The 11,729-nt window shown below is 36.5% G+C and overlaps 1 protein-coding gene across 6 annotated transcripts in view; it reads right to left on the bottom strand.

The window, feature by feature from the left end:
- LOC135223528 (biogenesis of lysosome-related organelles complex 1 subunit 1-like) overlaps window positions 1–11,729 on the bottom strand; it is an 86,321-nt gene that overhangs the window by 47,931 nt on the left and 26,661 nt on the right. For 5 of the 6 annotated variants that reach the window (XM_064262002.1, XM_064262004.1, XM_064262003.1 and 2 more), the window contains exons 2-4: window positions 6,826–6,913; window positions 2,941–3,013; window positions 1,155–1,372 (exon numbers count right to left, since the gene is read on the bottom strand). In XM_064262002.1, the coding sequence (XP_064118072.1) occupies window positions 1,155–1,372; window positions 2,941–3,013; window positions 6,826–6,886 (352 nt within the window). In that variant the 5' untranslated portion in view covers window positions 6,887–6,913. Of the gene's footprint in view, window positions 1–1,154; window positions 1,373–2,940; window positions 3,014–6,825; window positions 6,914–9,155; window positions 9,217–11,729 lie in introns of those variants that run through there. The other variant, XM_064262005.1, reaches the window with a different exon arrangement.

The raw sequence follows: 11,729 nt of genomic DNA, 5'->3' as shown, positions 1-11,729 counted from the left end.
TCTTGTTACTTAAATATTTCAATGTAAGTTTATCAACTGCCTATAAAAAATATAAACTTTAACATCATAACCTAACCTAACCTAACCACTTTTCCCAATTCACTACTCCCCACAGGGGGTTAGAGCCGTCAGTGGACCTCATGCGGTGTGCACTGTAAGCATTACTTAAGATTCTTTGCAGCGTCCCTTCGGCCCCTAGCTGCAACCACTTTCGTTCCTTTTACTGTACCTCCTTTCATTTTCTCTCTCTCATCTTACTTTCCACCCTCTCCTAACACTTGATTCATAGTGCAATAATGAGGTTTTCCTCCTGTTACACCTATCAAACCTAAAACTTTTACTGACAATTTCCATTTCAGTGCGGGAAGAATGACCTCATAGGTCCCAGTTTGCTTGGCCTTTGGCCTAAATTTTATATTCAACTCAACTCAAATCACTACCCTAACCTAACAAAACCCCAATATAACCTAATCACACCTAACCTAATCTTAATGAGATTTTACATGAAATCTTTTTACTAATTGATTTTTTCAACTTGAATTTTTCACTGCTAATAGCATATACAGGCTTTCATTGTAATAACCTCAATACCCTCTTAAATGATGCAGTTCTTCACACATTTTAAATATGCTTGTTACTACAAAGCCTGAGATCCAAATGCAAGAATATGAAAAAATTCTGACTTCCTTAGCAGGATTTACATCCTGCTACAAAGATCAGCATTTCCTCCTATTCTTGCATTTGAATATCAGGCTTTCTAATGATATCCAAGAAGTAGTTAGAATGTGAGAAGTTAAGATGGCATTATGGTTATTAAAATTTCATACATATCTGGTAAAAAGTGTCTAGTAGATTCTGTATGTATAACAACTTATGTTTATAAACAAGGTAATCACCTGAATTTGTTGACTGTGAAGAAGGGATGCCAGCTGGTAACCTATAGGTATGTACATAAGATTTCCTCACTATTTGTACATATCATGAAACATTGTTGATCCAACTATTACCTAATTGTGTTGGAGTTTTAAGTTTTAACCCCTGTCCATTCAGTAAATTCATTTGCCTGATTTTTTTAAATGACTAAACACTGCAAAGAAAATATTGTTTACTTATGAAATCAAATTGAAAACGAACTTCCATGGAAGCTTCCCTACCTTTATATGCATATTCTAAGGCTGTTGCAATGGTCTGCATGTCCCCTTCAATAGTAGAGGCCCAGTTCTGTACATGACCAACTTCTTTCATTGAGTCTGTGAAAGAAGCAATCAATCCAAGCCACTGTGATGTCTGTCTCTGAAAGTTTGTTGCATTTTGTTCAAGTTGGCTTGCTTCACTGTCCAGTCGCTTCTGATTCAAGTATGCCTGAGCAACTCTGCAATAACAAAAGACAAGTTTATGACATGGATAAATTTAGGATATTTTTAAGCAACAAAACCGCAATATTAACCAGATTATTTTTATATTTTGTAACATATTATTCTAATATTCCCTAACAGCTAGACCCACATTCGAAAGTTGGTTTCATGTAATGCATCCATGGCAATTAGAAAACTATGAAATGATGCAGACTCCTAACATCATACCGGCTGATGCTACTAAGGATGGGATACCACAACAATGCATCTTTTCTCTATGAACCACCATCACTCTGTGGCATTTAGATGATACAAAGGGAATGCTATGAACTCAACCATCACAACCCAAATGTCCTCAAGATTTTCACCCCTAAAGGAATGGGGGCAAAAAGTTTTGAAGATATTCAACTGCTACTGAATCTGGAAGCCTGAAGCAGTTAGGAAAAAGAATCTGACCTTTGACAGAATGTCAATGAAATTAAACATGCCAATTGTCTAATAACCCCTCTTCCTCATGGAACACATAAAAACCTTCCTAAGATTTCTACAAACTAACTAGCACAAAATAAAACCCATTTGAATTTCCTCCATATAACATAGAAAATCTAATATAAAAAATTTGGCAATAAAATTAGTAAACAACACAATCTATACATACACTAATACATAATTATGGCAAGCAAAGTGTAGCTTTCTCACTGGGCAAAATAGGATGGAACTTCTTGATCGTTGTGGTGTCCTTCAAATAGTACAAACTAACACCACAATGGCTACTCACTCGGTTATAATTCAACCCATATTGTAAAGACGATTCCCAACATGCGACCCATAATCATGAAACTATAATAGATACAATATCACTGAAACTGATGAGGGGGCAAGGAAGAGAGAGCTTAACTAAAATAAGAAATAGAAGCAGCACTACGTAACATGTACATCATGCTGAATGAGGGACTCCCTCTGCAGAGAGATGCTTCTTTCATCTTTCATTTCCTGATGACTAAATTTCCAACTGTGTACACTACACAGGAGAGCATAAGTAAAACCAGTACGGCACCCTGAATGAAATAACTTGCGAAGCTTCAAGTTAAACCATCATAAGGTTAACTAGGTATCTTGGAACTCTCTGCTACATAAACTTTATCGTTACTTGCATTTCAAATAGTCCTGCTACATCAAACTACTAATAATATGACAAACGATACAATGCAAAATTATTCTTTATAGCGAAGGTGAGAAGACATAGTTTAACTAAGCCTAGTATTCGAGAAAACTATCGAATTTGGTGCTGAAATAAATTTTGAGAAAATTATAATGCAACAGTAGTTAAAACATCATTTAAATGTGAATGATGATATTTTAGAAATAAACCTTCTATGGGATGAAATTTAAAGGTGTACGGTTTTATCTGCTGAAAGAATTTTTCTTTTATCTTCAATACTTTTGGAGATACAATTAGCATTTGAATAGTGTTAGGGGTGGGCTGGGACGCCAGAAATGAGCCTGTTTTCAGTAATGATTTCACTTCACTCGTAATACCGTTTGTGAACAAAACAACTAGTAAAATCCAATATACTGCACTCACCCTACATTCAGATGATCTACTAGAGCGTGGGTAAGATTACTACTGGCCTGAACAGCTTCTTTACGTCTACGTTCTGAAACAAAAAATAATAATGAAAAAGTTCTTACTAACATATAAACCTTAACTTAAACAAGCAAAGTTTAACTGTTCGTATAATGATGTATGATCAAAATATTAAAGTTACTGACAGATAACCTTATAGGTAGTATAGGATTACAGGCAAAACAGGTAGGATTTGCATTATCTCCCATTTTAACAATAACATTTAATTCACCAGCTGCAGATAAGGCTTCATCTGGTATGTCAGGATTAACATTCTGATCATTTTATTTTAGTTAAGACACATCATTGGCATGAGGCTATGCGAGGTGAAAATTGGAAGATGAAGCTGAAGAAACTGAAAGGAACAATTAAGGGAAGAGATCAAAGAAAACATGACAAAGCCACTCCATATAAGGTGAAGCTTTGTATGTAAGAGACTGGGATAGGTTTAAAGATTTCACATGAATGGCCTCATGAGGAAGAAGAAAGGTACAAAAAACTTATTGTAACATGTGTATGAAAGGATTTCCTCTGGTTTTCTACCACTGCTCACAGCTGTTGGTGTTACTTACAACTTCCTAACAAAGATATCAGGGATGGATATTCTTCAAGTGCAAATGCCTTGAGCAGTATTTTACTGAATGTCATATACACCGGAGGATGTGTGCTTATTTCTTATGAATTTGTTAGCCCTGGTGTCCTTGAGTTACACAACTTTGTACATAGAAGAAATATTTTTCTTCAAGAAAAAAAAAATTTGAAAATGGATTTCCAAAAATTCCTTTAATTTCTAACATTAATGGAGAGCCACACAAATATTATAACTACATTCTCATATGGCTATCCAACGAATCTGTTCTTCAATGAGAGGTGAAGACATAACAAACAATCATAGACATTTGACAGCTATACAGTAAGAAAAAAAGGGGTACTGTGACAAACTTTTACTGCCACCAAATAAATCCATAAGAAGAAGGACTGTTTGTATAGCAAAGAACCTTATACTAAAATGTACAGTGATGCCTATCAGTGTTTTTAAAAAAACCCAAAATACACAAAAGAATTTATATACTGAATTGCAAGCATTCATTAGGCAGAAACCAGTTAAGAATACTGATTACTGAATTAAAACTGCCCATCCAGTACCACAGTAACTGGGTGAAGTCAAGCAAGGTCTGTACATATAGCAGTATAGAAGTATCTGAGTCCCTGAAATGCAAAGTATTTTGGAGAAAATAGTGCTTAAATCAAAACTACCCCAGTGATGCATACCAGTCAATGAAAAAATCAGTTCAGAAGTTGGGTTTGAAAATCTTCAAGCTATGTACAGAATTTAAAAAAAAAAACTTGCATGAGTAATTTATGTAATATTATTAATCACTCTCCAATAAAAATCTAGTTATTACATCACATGAGATGTAGTGAAAGGCTGACATTTTAAAACTGCAACTGATGCACATCACAACCAAACCACAGAACAAAACAAAATCTATAAAAAATCTAAAATACTGTACTACATATGATTTTGAAGACATCTACCAGAATGTATAACCCTCATTGACAAGTTACTTCTATGTACTGGGAGTCTTATGCAGTACAGTATATTGGTGCCTGAATTCTACTTTTAGTAAAGAAATGTTAATCAGAAATTACATTAAACCACTTTATACTGTATAATAATATACTACTACAGTACTTTATAATACCAAAAAATATTGTATTCTGACAACATTTCAACAAAACCACCAAGATGTGCCTACAAAAGCACAGCAGGAATAGTAAGTTACAAATACAGGCAGTCCCCGGGTTACAACGGGGGTTCCGTTCTTGAGACGCGTCGTAACTCAAAAATCGTCATAACCCAGAACATCGTCAAAAATCCTAAGAAAACCTTAGTTTTAATGCTTTGTGTGAATTGAAAACTATGTAAACTGCATTCTTATTGCATTTTTCATGAAAAAAAACCTTCAAATATTGATTATTTTGCATTTTTAGTGTCATATTTCATCTGCCAGATCAGTGTTGTAGGCGTCGTAACCCTGGAATAATTTCTGATGAATATAATTGAAAAGCACCTTAACCTCGGAACGTCGTAAGCCGAGACCGTCGTAACATGGGGACTGCCTTATATACTACTATACATTCTGTTACAGCATAATGTACTCCACTTGCACACAAACCAAGGTAACATATTAGGAAGAACCTTATACTAGTTTGCTATTACAGTGGTACCTCGAGATACGAAAGCCTCAACTTACGAAAAACTCGAGATACGAAAGCTGACACGAAAAATTTTACTGCTCTACATACGAAAAGTTTTCAAGATATGAAAGGTTTCTGAAAGTCCGAGATTCGCGCCGCGCGCCGCCATCTTAGTTCTAGTAGACTCGCCACCATCCTCCTGCTCTCCCATTGGTTCCTGATGCTAGCCAAGCCATGAGATCCTCTCCTATTGGACAGCATCCCTCCCATCATGCATCTTACGTGGTGGCGTACCTTCGCTCGGCCACTTCGCACCCGAAGCTTTATCCTACGCATGCGGCATTCGTTCGGTCCAACGATTTCATTTAGTATCGTAAATTCGTTAGTGATTTCGTTGTGCTACTTTATCGTGTTGTGAGAACCTAATTAGTATACGTACTACATACGTAACTTAATTACGTACAGTACATATTAGTCATGGGTCCCAAGAAAGTAGCTGAAGTTCACAGAAAGAAGAGAATGCTTTCTATGGAGACAAAAATGGAGATAATAAAAAAGTATGAAGCTGGCTTGCGGATGAGTGTGATCGCTAAGGAATACAGCCGAAATCCGTCGACGATAGGCACCATCCTTAAGCAGAAGGAAGCCATCAAAGCAGCTACACCTTCCAAGGGCATGACTATTTTGTCCAACAAGAGGAGCCATGTGCATAATGAAATGGAAAGGCTGCTTCTTGTATGGATCGAGGGACAAGAAATCGATTGGCGATACGAAACCGAGACGGCAATCTGCCAGAAGGCCAGCGCTATTTTCGGTGATTTGATTGCCCAAGCCGAAGACGACGGCGGAGAGGGGACATCAACGGCAACCCCAGAGTTCAAGGCTTCTCATGGGTGGTTTGAAAAATTCTGTAACCGGACTGGCATCCATTCGGTGGTGAAGAAATTGAAATTACGTAAAGTATAAAAAAGTACATAAAAAGAAATGTAAAAATAAAAAAAAGACAAAATAAATTTTATTTTAAGTTTTTTGTAAAGTTAAGTGTTACAGTTTTGTTAATGTGTTTTGTAAAGTTTAGTTTGTTTTTCTGACATTTTTTTGTGTGTTTCGTAAAGTTAAGTGTACGTATCTGCCGTTTGTCCTCCTCCTCCTCTGCCGCCACTTTCGGAGATAGCCTCACTCGAAAGGTAAGCTTCCACATTTTACGTTACAGTAATAATATTTCTTGTACACTAATATATACTTTATTACAGGTTTTGCATTTTTATTATTAAGTTATGTATTGAATGGTCAAATTGTTGTAGTATTTCATTGTTTATAGGTCAATTTATTCTATTATGAAATTTACTGGGGTGTTTTTGGAGGGCTTGGAACGGATTAGCCATTTTACATGTAAAATGTGGTCCAAGATACGAAAAACTCATGATACGAAGGGCACCTCGGAACGGATTAATTTCGTATCTCGAGGTACTACTGTAGTATTGAAGTCCTTCCATTTTCAAGATCACCTACCACTAAATACAATACGTACTGCATTTTCTATTTAGTAAAATACTAACAAGTGCTTATATATACTGTACTGGTGAAAATCACTTGTACATACTTTTAAAACCAAACCAAAAAAAAATTTAAACGTCTCACCTTGTTCTTCTTTACGACTTTGTAGTCGGCTCTGATGCTCTTTGACCATAGACGATAACATCGCTATACGTTATTGTCAGCCAGTTTCCTGGTGGGAATAAAGAAAGATAATTTATTACCTATACATACGAATTTAGCAATTAAAATGACAAATCTTATAAGTAATTTGTATTGTTCCTAACATGCAAACCTGAGGTCTTCATATATGAGAATAACTTGCAACGAGCTGGAAATCCAGCCGTTAAACACAATGTGTTTAACGGCTGGTAACAGTTACCAATGGTCGGGGCAGATGTACTGCCCACCTAGTCAGTCTGCACTCAATTCTACGCAGTTTACCTTTTGGCCCAGTAATAAAAAATTCTTCTTACTATAGTAGTACCAATCTGTGGTGAGGGTTTTGTTGGGACGAAAGTCATTTACGTGCAATGCCAAACTTCCATTCTAAGGAAAATTTTATGGAATATAGGTCGTTGCTATATGCCAAAACTGAAGGGAATTACTCTGAAATATTTCCTAAACATAGTTTTTATGTATACAGTTGTTAATGATCAACATTCTTAGGTTTTTCAATATCATATCAGAGAAACGTGGCAAACATGTTGCCACATCTACAATCTCAATTCTCAGGTCAAGTATCGAAATCTGTATCTGTCAGTCAAGAACAATATACACTTCGTTAATCTCTTAAGAATGGTCAAATCTTATAAGCTGGGGTCCTTTTATGGGTGAAGGTAAGGATTAGCGATGTAAAATATAGTTGTGCTCAAACGAGTGTGCATTTGTGTGTGATTAAATGCTTAAAAGATGTCTGTTATCTGAACTTTTCTATAAATCGAGAAATTTGAATATGATTTTTTTTTTTTCATCTTTGATGTTAATTTTTTTCCTTGTGTAGAACGTTCCAAGACAACAGTCAACTGAATTTGAAAAAAGAATATCCGGGGGATAAGATGAACAAAATCCAAATACCGTTGTTAGGATTGAAATTGGTCTAGCGTTGTCAAACATCAATCTATTAAAATTTTAATGAGGCAAAGGGAGCAGTTTAGTAACTGAAATTGATAAATTTGCTCCAAAAATGATTGAATCGTAATTTTTGTACACAGGTCCCGATGACAATTGTGTTAAACTAGTCATTAATATTAACATTATAAAGTGAAGAAATGTGGCTTGGTATTCTCTGACCTCGTGTCTCAGGCCAGGCACGGGTATATTATGAGCTGTAGTTGTCATTATAGGACAATACAGGTACTATCCTACTTACAACCAAGTTTGGTTCCGACCCACTGGTTGTAAGTCGGAATGGATGTAAGTCAAACCTTAGAAAGTGGCCAACATACTGGGTAGGGTATACTATCAAACCTTTGCTATATAAGTGCCTACTTAGTACTGTAATGTAATGTACAATCATTATTTCAATCTTTTTACCATAATGTACTTCTACTAATACATTTTAATCATTTATGTAATAGTATATATTACGTACAATCAGGCATTGAGTTACAATGGGATTAGGTTCTTGCATGCATGTCAGAAGTCGATTCTTACGTAAATTGGTTTGCAATTCAGTCTACAGTACAGTTAATACCAAATGATGCTGCAGATAGGGCAGGGTAACTCAAACTGATGCTGCCTGAGTGATGAGAGTTCTCATGAGATGGCGCAGTGCCAAGTAACTCAATGGTCAACTGTCTGAAGTAAGGTTGTAAGTACGAGTGGTCGTATGTTGAGTAGGTTGTAAGTCGGATAGTACCTGTACAGCCTTTTGTAGTCGCCATGGATGGTCAGAGTTCCTCATTGAGAGTCATTCAAGGGACATGCAAGGCAAATTATTCATAATGTTTTAAGATACTTCACAATGGAGAAACAAAACAGAGGACCCATTACTAATGTTGCAAATGCAACTCTTTGTACAGCTGAGGCAACAAAAGTTAGTAAAGCTACAGTTGAACGAATAAGTAAAGAAGCACGAGAGTCACAAAAATTATCTGGTAACCCAGTTTTCGATTTAAAGAAGAGGAAAAAGATCGAAACCTGTGACTGGTTTGGATGACTTTGACAATTGTTTGCTTCGTTGGATAATTCTCCAATTTTATGAGAGGAAAGAAATTCCAACCATTAATAAAATGTTGTCTGAAATAAGGGAAAGAACAGGATTCAAAGGGGGTAGAGAATCTTTAAGAAAAATTGTGAAAGAAATTAGTTTCCAGTAAGCAAAACTCGATGGTAGGAAATTTTTGATGGAAAGATATGACGTGCAGTGCTTGCGAACAAGATTCCTAGAAAAAATGCAAAACGTCAGGGAGAACGGACGAAATGTAATTTACCTGGATGAGACTTGGGTTAATCAAAATTACACTGTAGGAAAATGCTGGAAAGATAACAAATCCGAGAGTGCTTCTGGAATTAAAGTGCCGTCAGGAAAAGGTGGCCGACTTATAATTCTGCATGCAGGCTCTGCAGAAGGCTTCATTTCCAAACGCTGAGCTCACATTCACTGCAAAGAATGACGGCGATTATCACCGTCAAATAAATCACGAAGTGTTTGAAGAATGGTTTTGTTGCCAGTTGCTCCCAAACATACTGCCAACTTCAATTATTGTGATGGGTAATGCTCCTTATCATTCAAGGAAAGTAGATAGACTACCAACGATGTCAGGCAAAAAGGAAGTCATTACAGAATGGCTCATCTCTAAAGGTGCGAAACCAACAGAGAAAATGTTGAAGGGTCAACTTTTAGAGATGGTAAAGGAGGTACTCCATTAAAATAAAAAACACTTATGTCGTAGATAAAATTGCAGCAGAAAATGGACATGAAATTATTTGGCTTCCTCCCTACCACTGCCAATACAACCCAACATAACTAATTTGGGACCAAGTGAAAAGTTTCATAGTGAAATTAAACTATTTTAAGATGGCAAACCTATCGGAACTTACTAAAGAAGCTCTGGATACTGTGACACCTGAAAATTGGGAAAAGGCCGTAAGACATGCCGAGCAATTGCAAGTGGAAGATGCAGCAAAAGATATCTTGATTGATAAATATATTGATTCATTTATTGTAAGTCTTGACTCTTCTGATGAGAAGTCCTCTTAAAGCATCCCTCTCTCTCTCTCTCGTCTTTTACGCTGTTCATCCCTCTCTCTCTCATCTTTTTACGCTGTTCTGTACTTTTCTCTTTGAAAACCATTGAAAATGCATGCATCACGAGGTTAAATAAAGTGTATCATTATATTTCTTATTTATTAAATGTACTGTATTTATTACTTGAATGTTTCTAAAATAAAGAAATGATTAATGTGAAATTTATCATATCCATGATTTCCCTTTAGTTTTCTCTCATGTAGGTTGTTAATAAATACAAGTTAATCAAAGAATAAAAAGAACTGTTTCATATCTGAAGTTTTAATGCCAATACACACTATCTGAATAAAGGAAAAATAAACTTATACCAGCAAACCCTTTTAAGACAATTAGAGTGGGCACTACCCTTTCACCAGACTCTGAAAGGAGGATAATCTGTACAGGACAGAGGTTAAGACCTAAGGGTAATGTTTACCTTGGGTGATTAGTAAGAAATACAGAGCGTTGACTTTGGCCACCTCTACAAAGAGCTTGAAGATATGGCAACGCGTTTTCACTTTTAGACACGCCCAAACCCTCACCATAGATTGGTACTACTATAGGTGATAATTTGTCTTCATTGGGGGACCGTTTGGTTGCCCAGTTATAATAATATATGCAATGTGCTACGTTAAATAAAAGGCATTATTTACATTGTTACCTATTGTAAAATATTATAAAGGGTCTTAATATACAGAGAAATCTCACACTGATAGATTTTACATCTATATAGTGCATTCAAACACTACCCAAATTTACTGATGACGTTTGATATGGTATTGCCACTCCTCACCCTTGCCCTGCCCAAAAATGAAATTTTCATTTTTAAAATGAAGTTTTATTGTATACTTACCGAACAATTATAGAGCCGTGATTTCCACGAGCGGCAGGATACTAAATTCAAATTTAGCGCGTCGGTCGTTTTTGCCAACACTGGTGGTGATGACGTCATCTCCCTCCACTCGCGGGAGAACCAGGTACAACTGCCCAGGTGAATCCAATTCTTTCTGCCCGCTCCGTCCACCTAAGGGGAGGAGGGTGGGTATTAATGCAATTAATTGTTCGGTAAGTATACAATAAAAACTCATTTTAATAATGAAAAAAATTTTTTTTTTTTTTTTCCATTTTTTTATTCGTAGTGTCGTTACCGAACAATTATAGAGCTGATTACACATTTGTAGAGGTGGGATTCAGGACCACTAGTATTTTAAATGGTTACATTTATTGCAATACCAGTAAACACTCAAGGTGTCTGTTGTACCTTACCTTGTAAGAGAGCTACAGCAGACTGTTACTGCCTCTGGTCGGTGCTCTTCTTACTATTGTAGAGGAATTGGAATTTGACCAAAGTTAGCCTCTACAGGAGTGGAATCCTTCCGTAGTTCAAGCGAGTCAAGGCTGACTGACGGAGGATAGTAACAACAAAGATTGCCCTTGCCCTGGGCTAAGACCAGAAATTCAATCATACAAAACATTTGTCACCAAACACCAGATTTAAAAACATATATACCCAACCATTGTAAAATCTGACCTAACAGACTGGTGAGTATCCAGGTACTCAGTACCCCCAGCTTCCCTTGAACTCGACAACCTATTCAAGGTGAAAAGTTAGCATAGAGGTGACGACCCCTGTGCCGTTTCTCCCAACACCATGCCAGAAACCGCCACCGGACCTAACGTTTTCTACAATTCTCGAAATGAAAACCGTTTCTATCTCTTTGAGATAATGACTCGCAAAAAACCTGAATTCGATCTCCAGAACGTGCTCTGAAGAATC

Source organism: Macrobrachium nipponense, chromosome 10, assembly GCF_015104395.2.
Source record: "Macrobrachium nipponense isolate FS-2020 chromosome 10, ASM1510439v2, whole genome shotgun sequence".
Taxonomy (NCBI): Eukaryota; Metazoa; Arthropoda; class Malacostraca; order Decapoda; family Palaemonidae; genus Macrobrachium; species Macrobrachium nipponense.
Note: the sequence above shows the minus strand (reverse complement) of the source record. Positions and strands in the feature narration are given on the sequence as shown.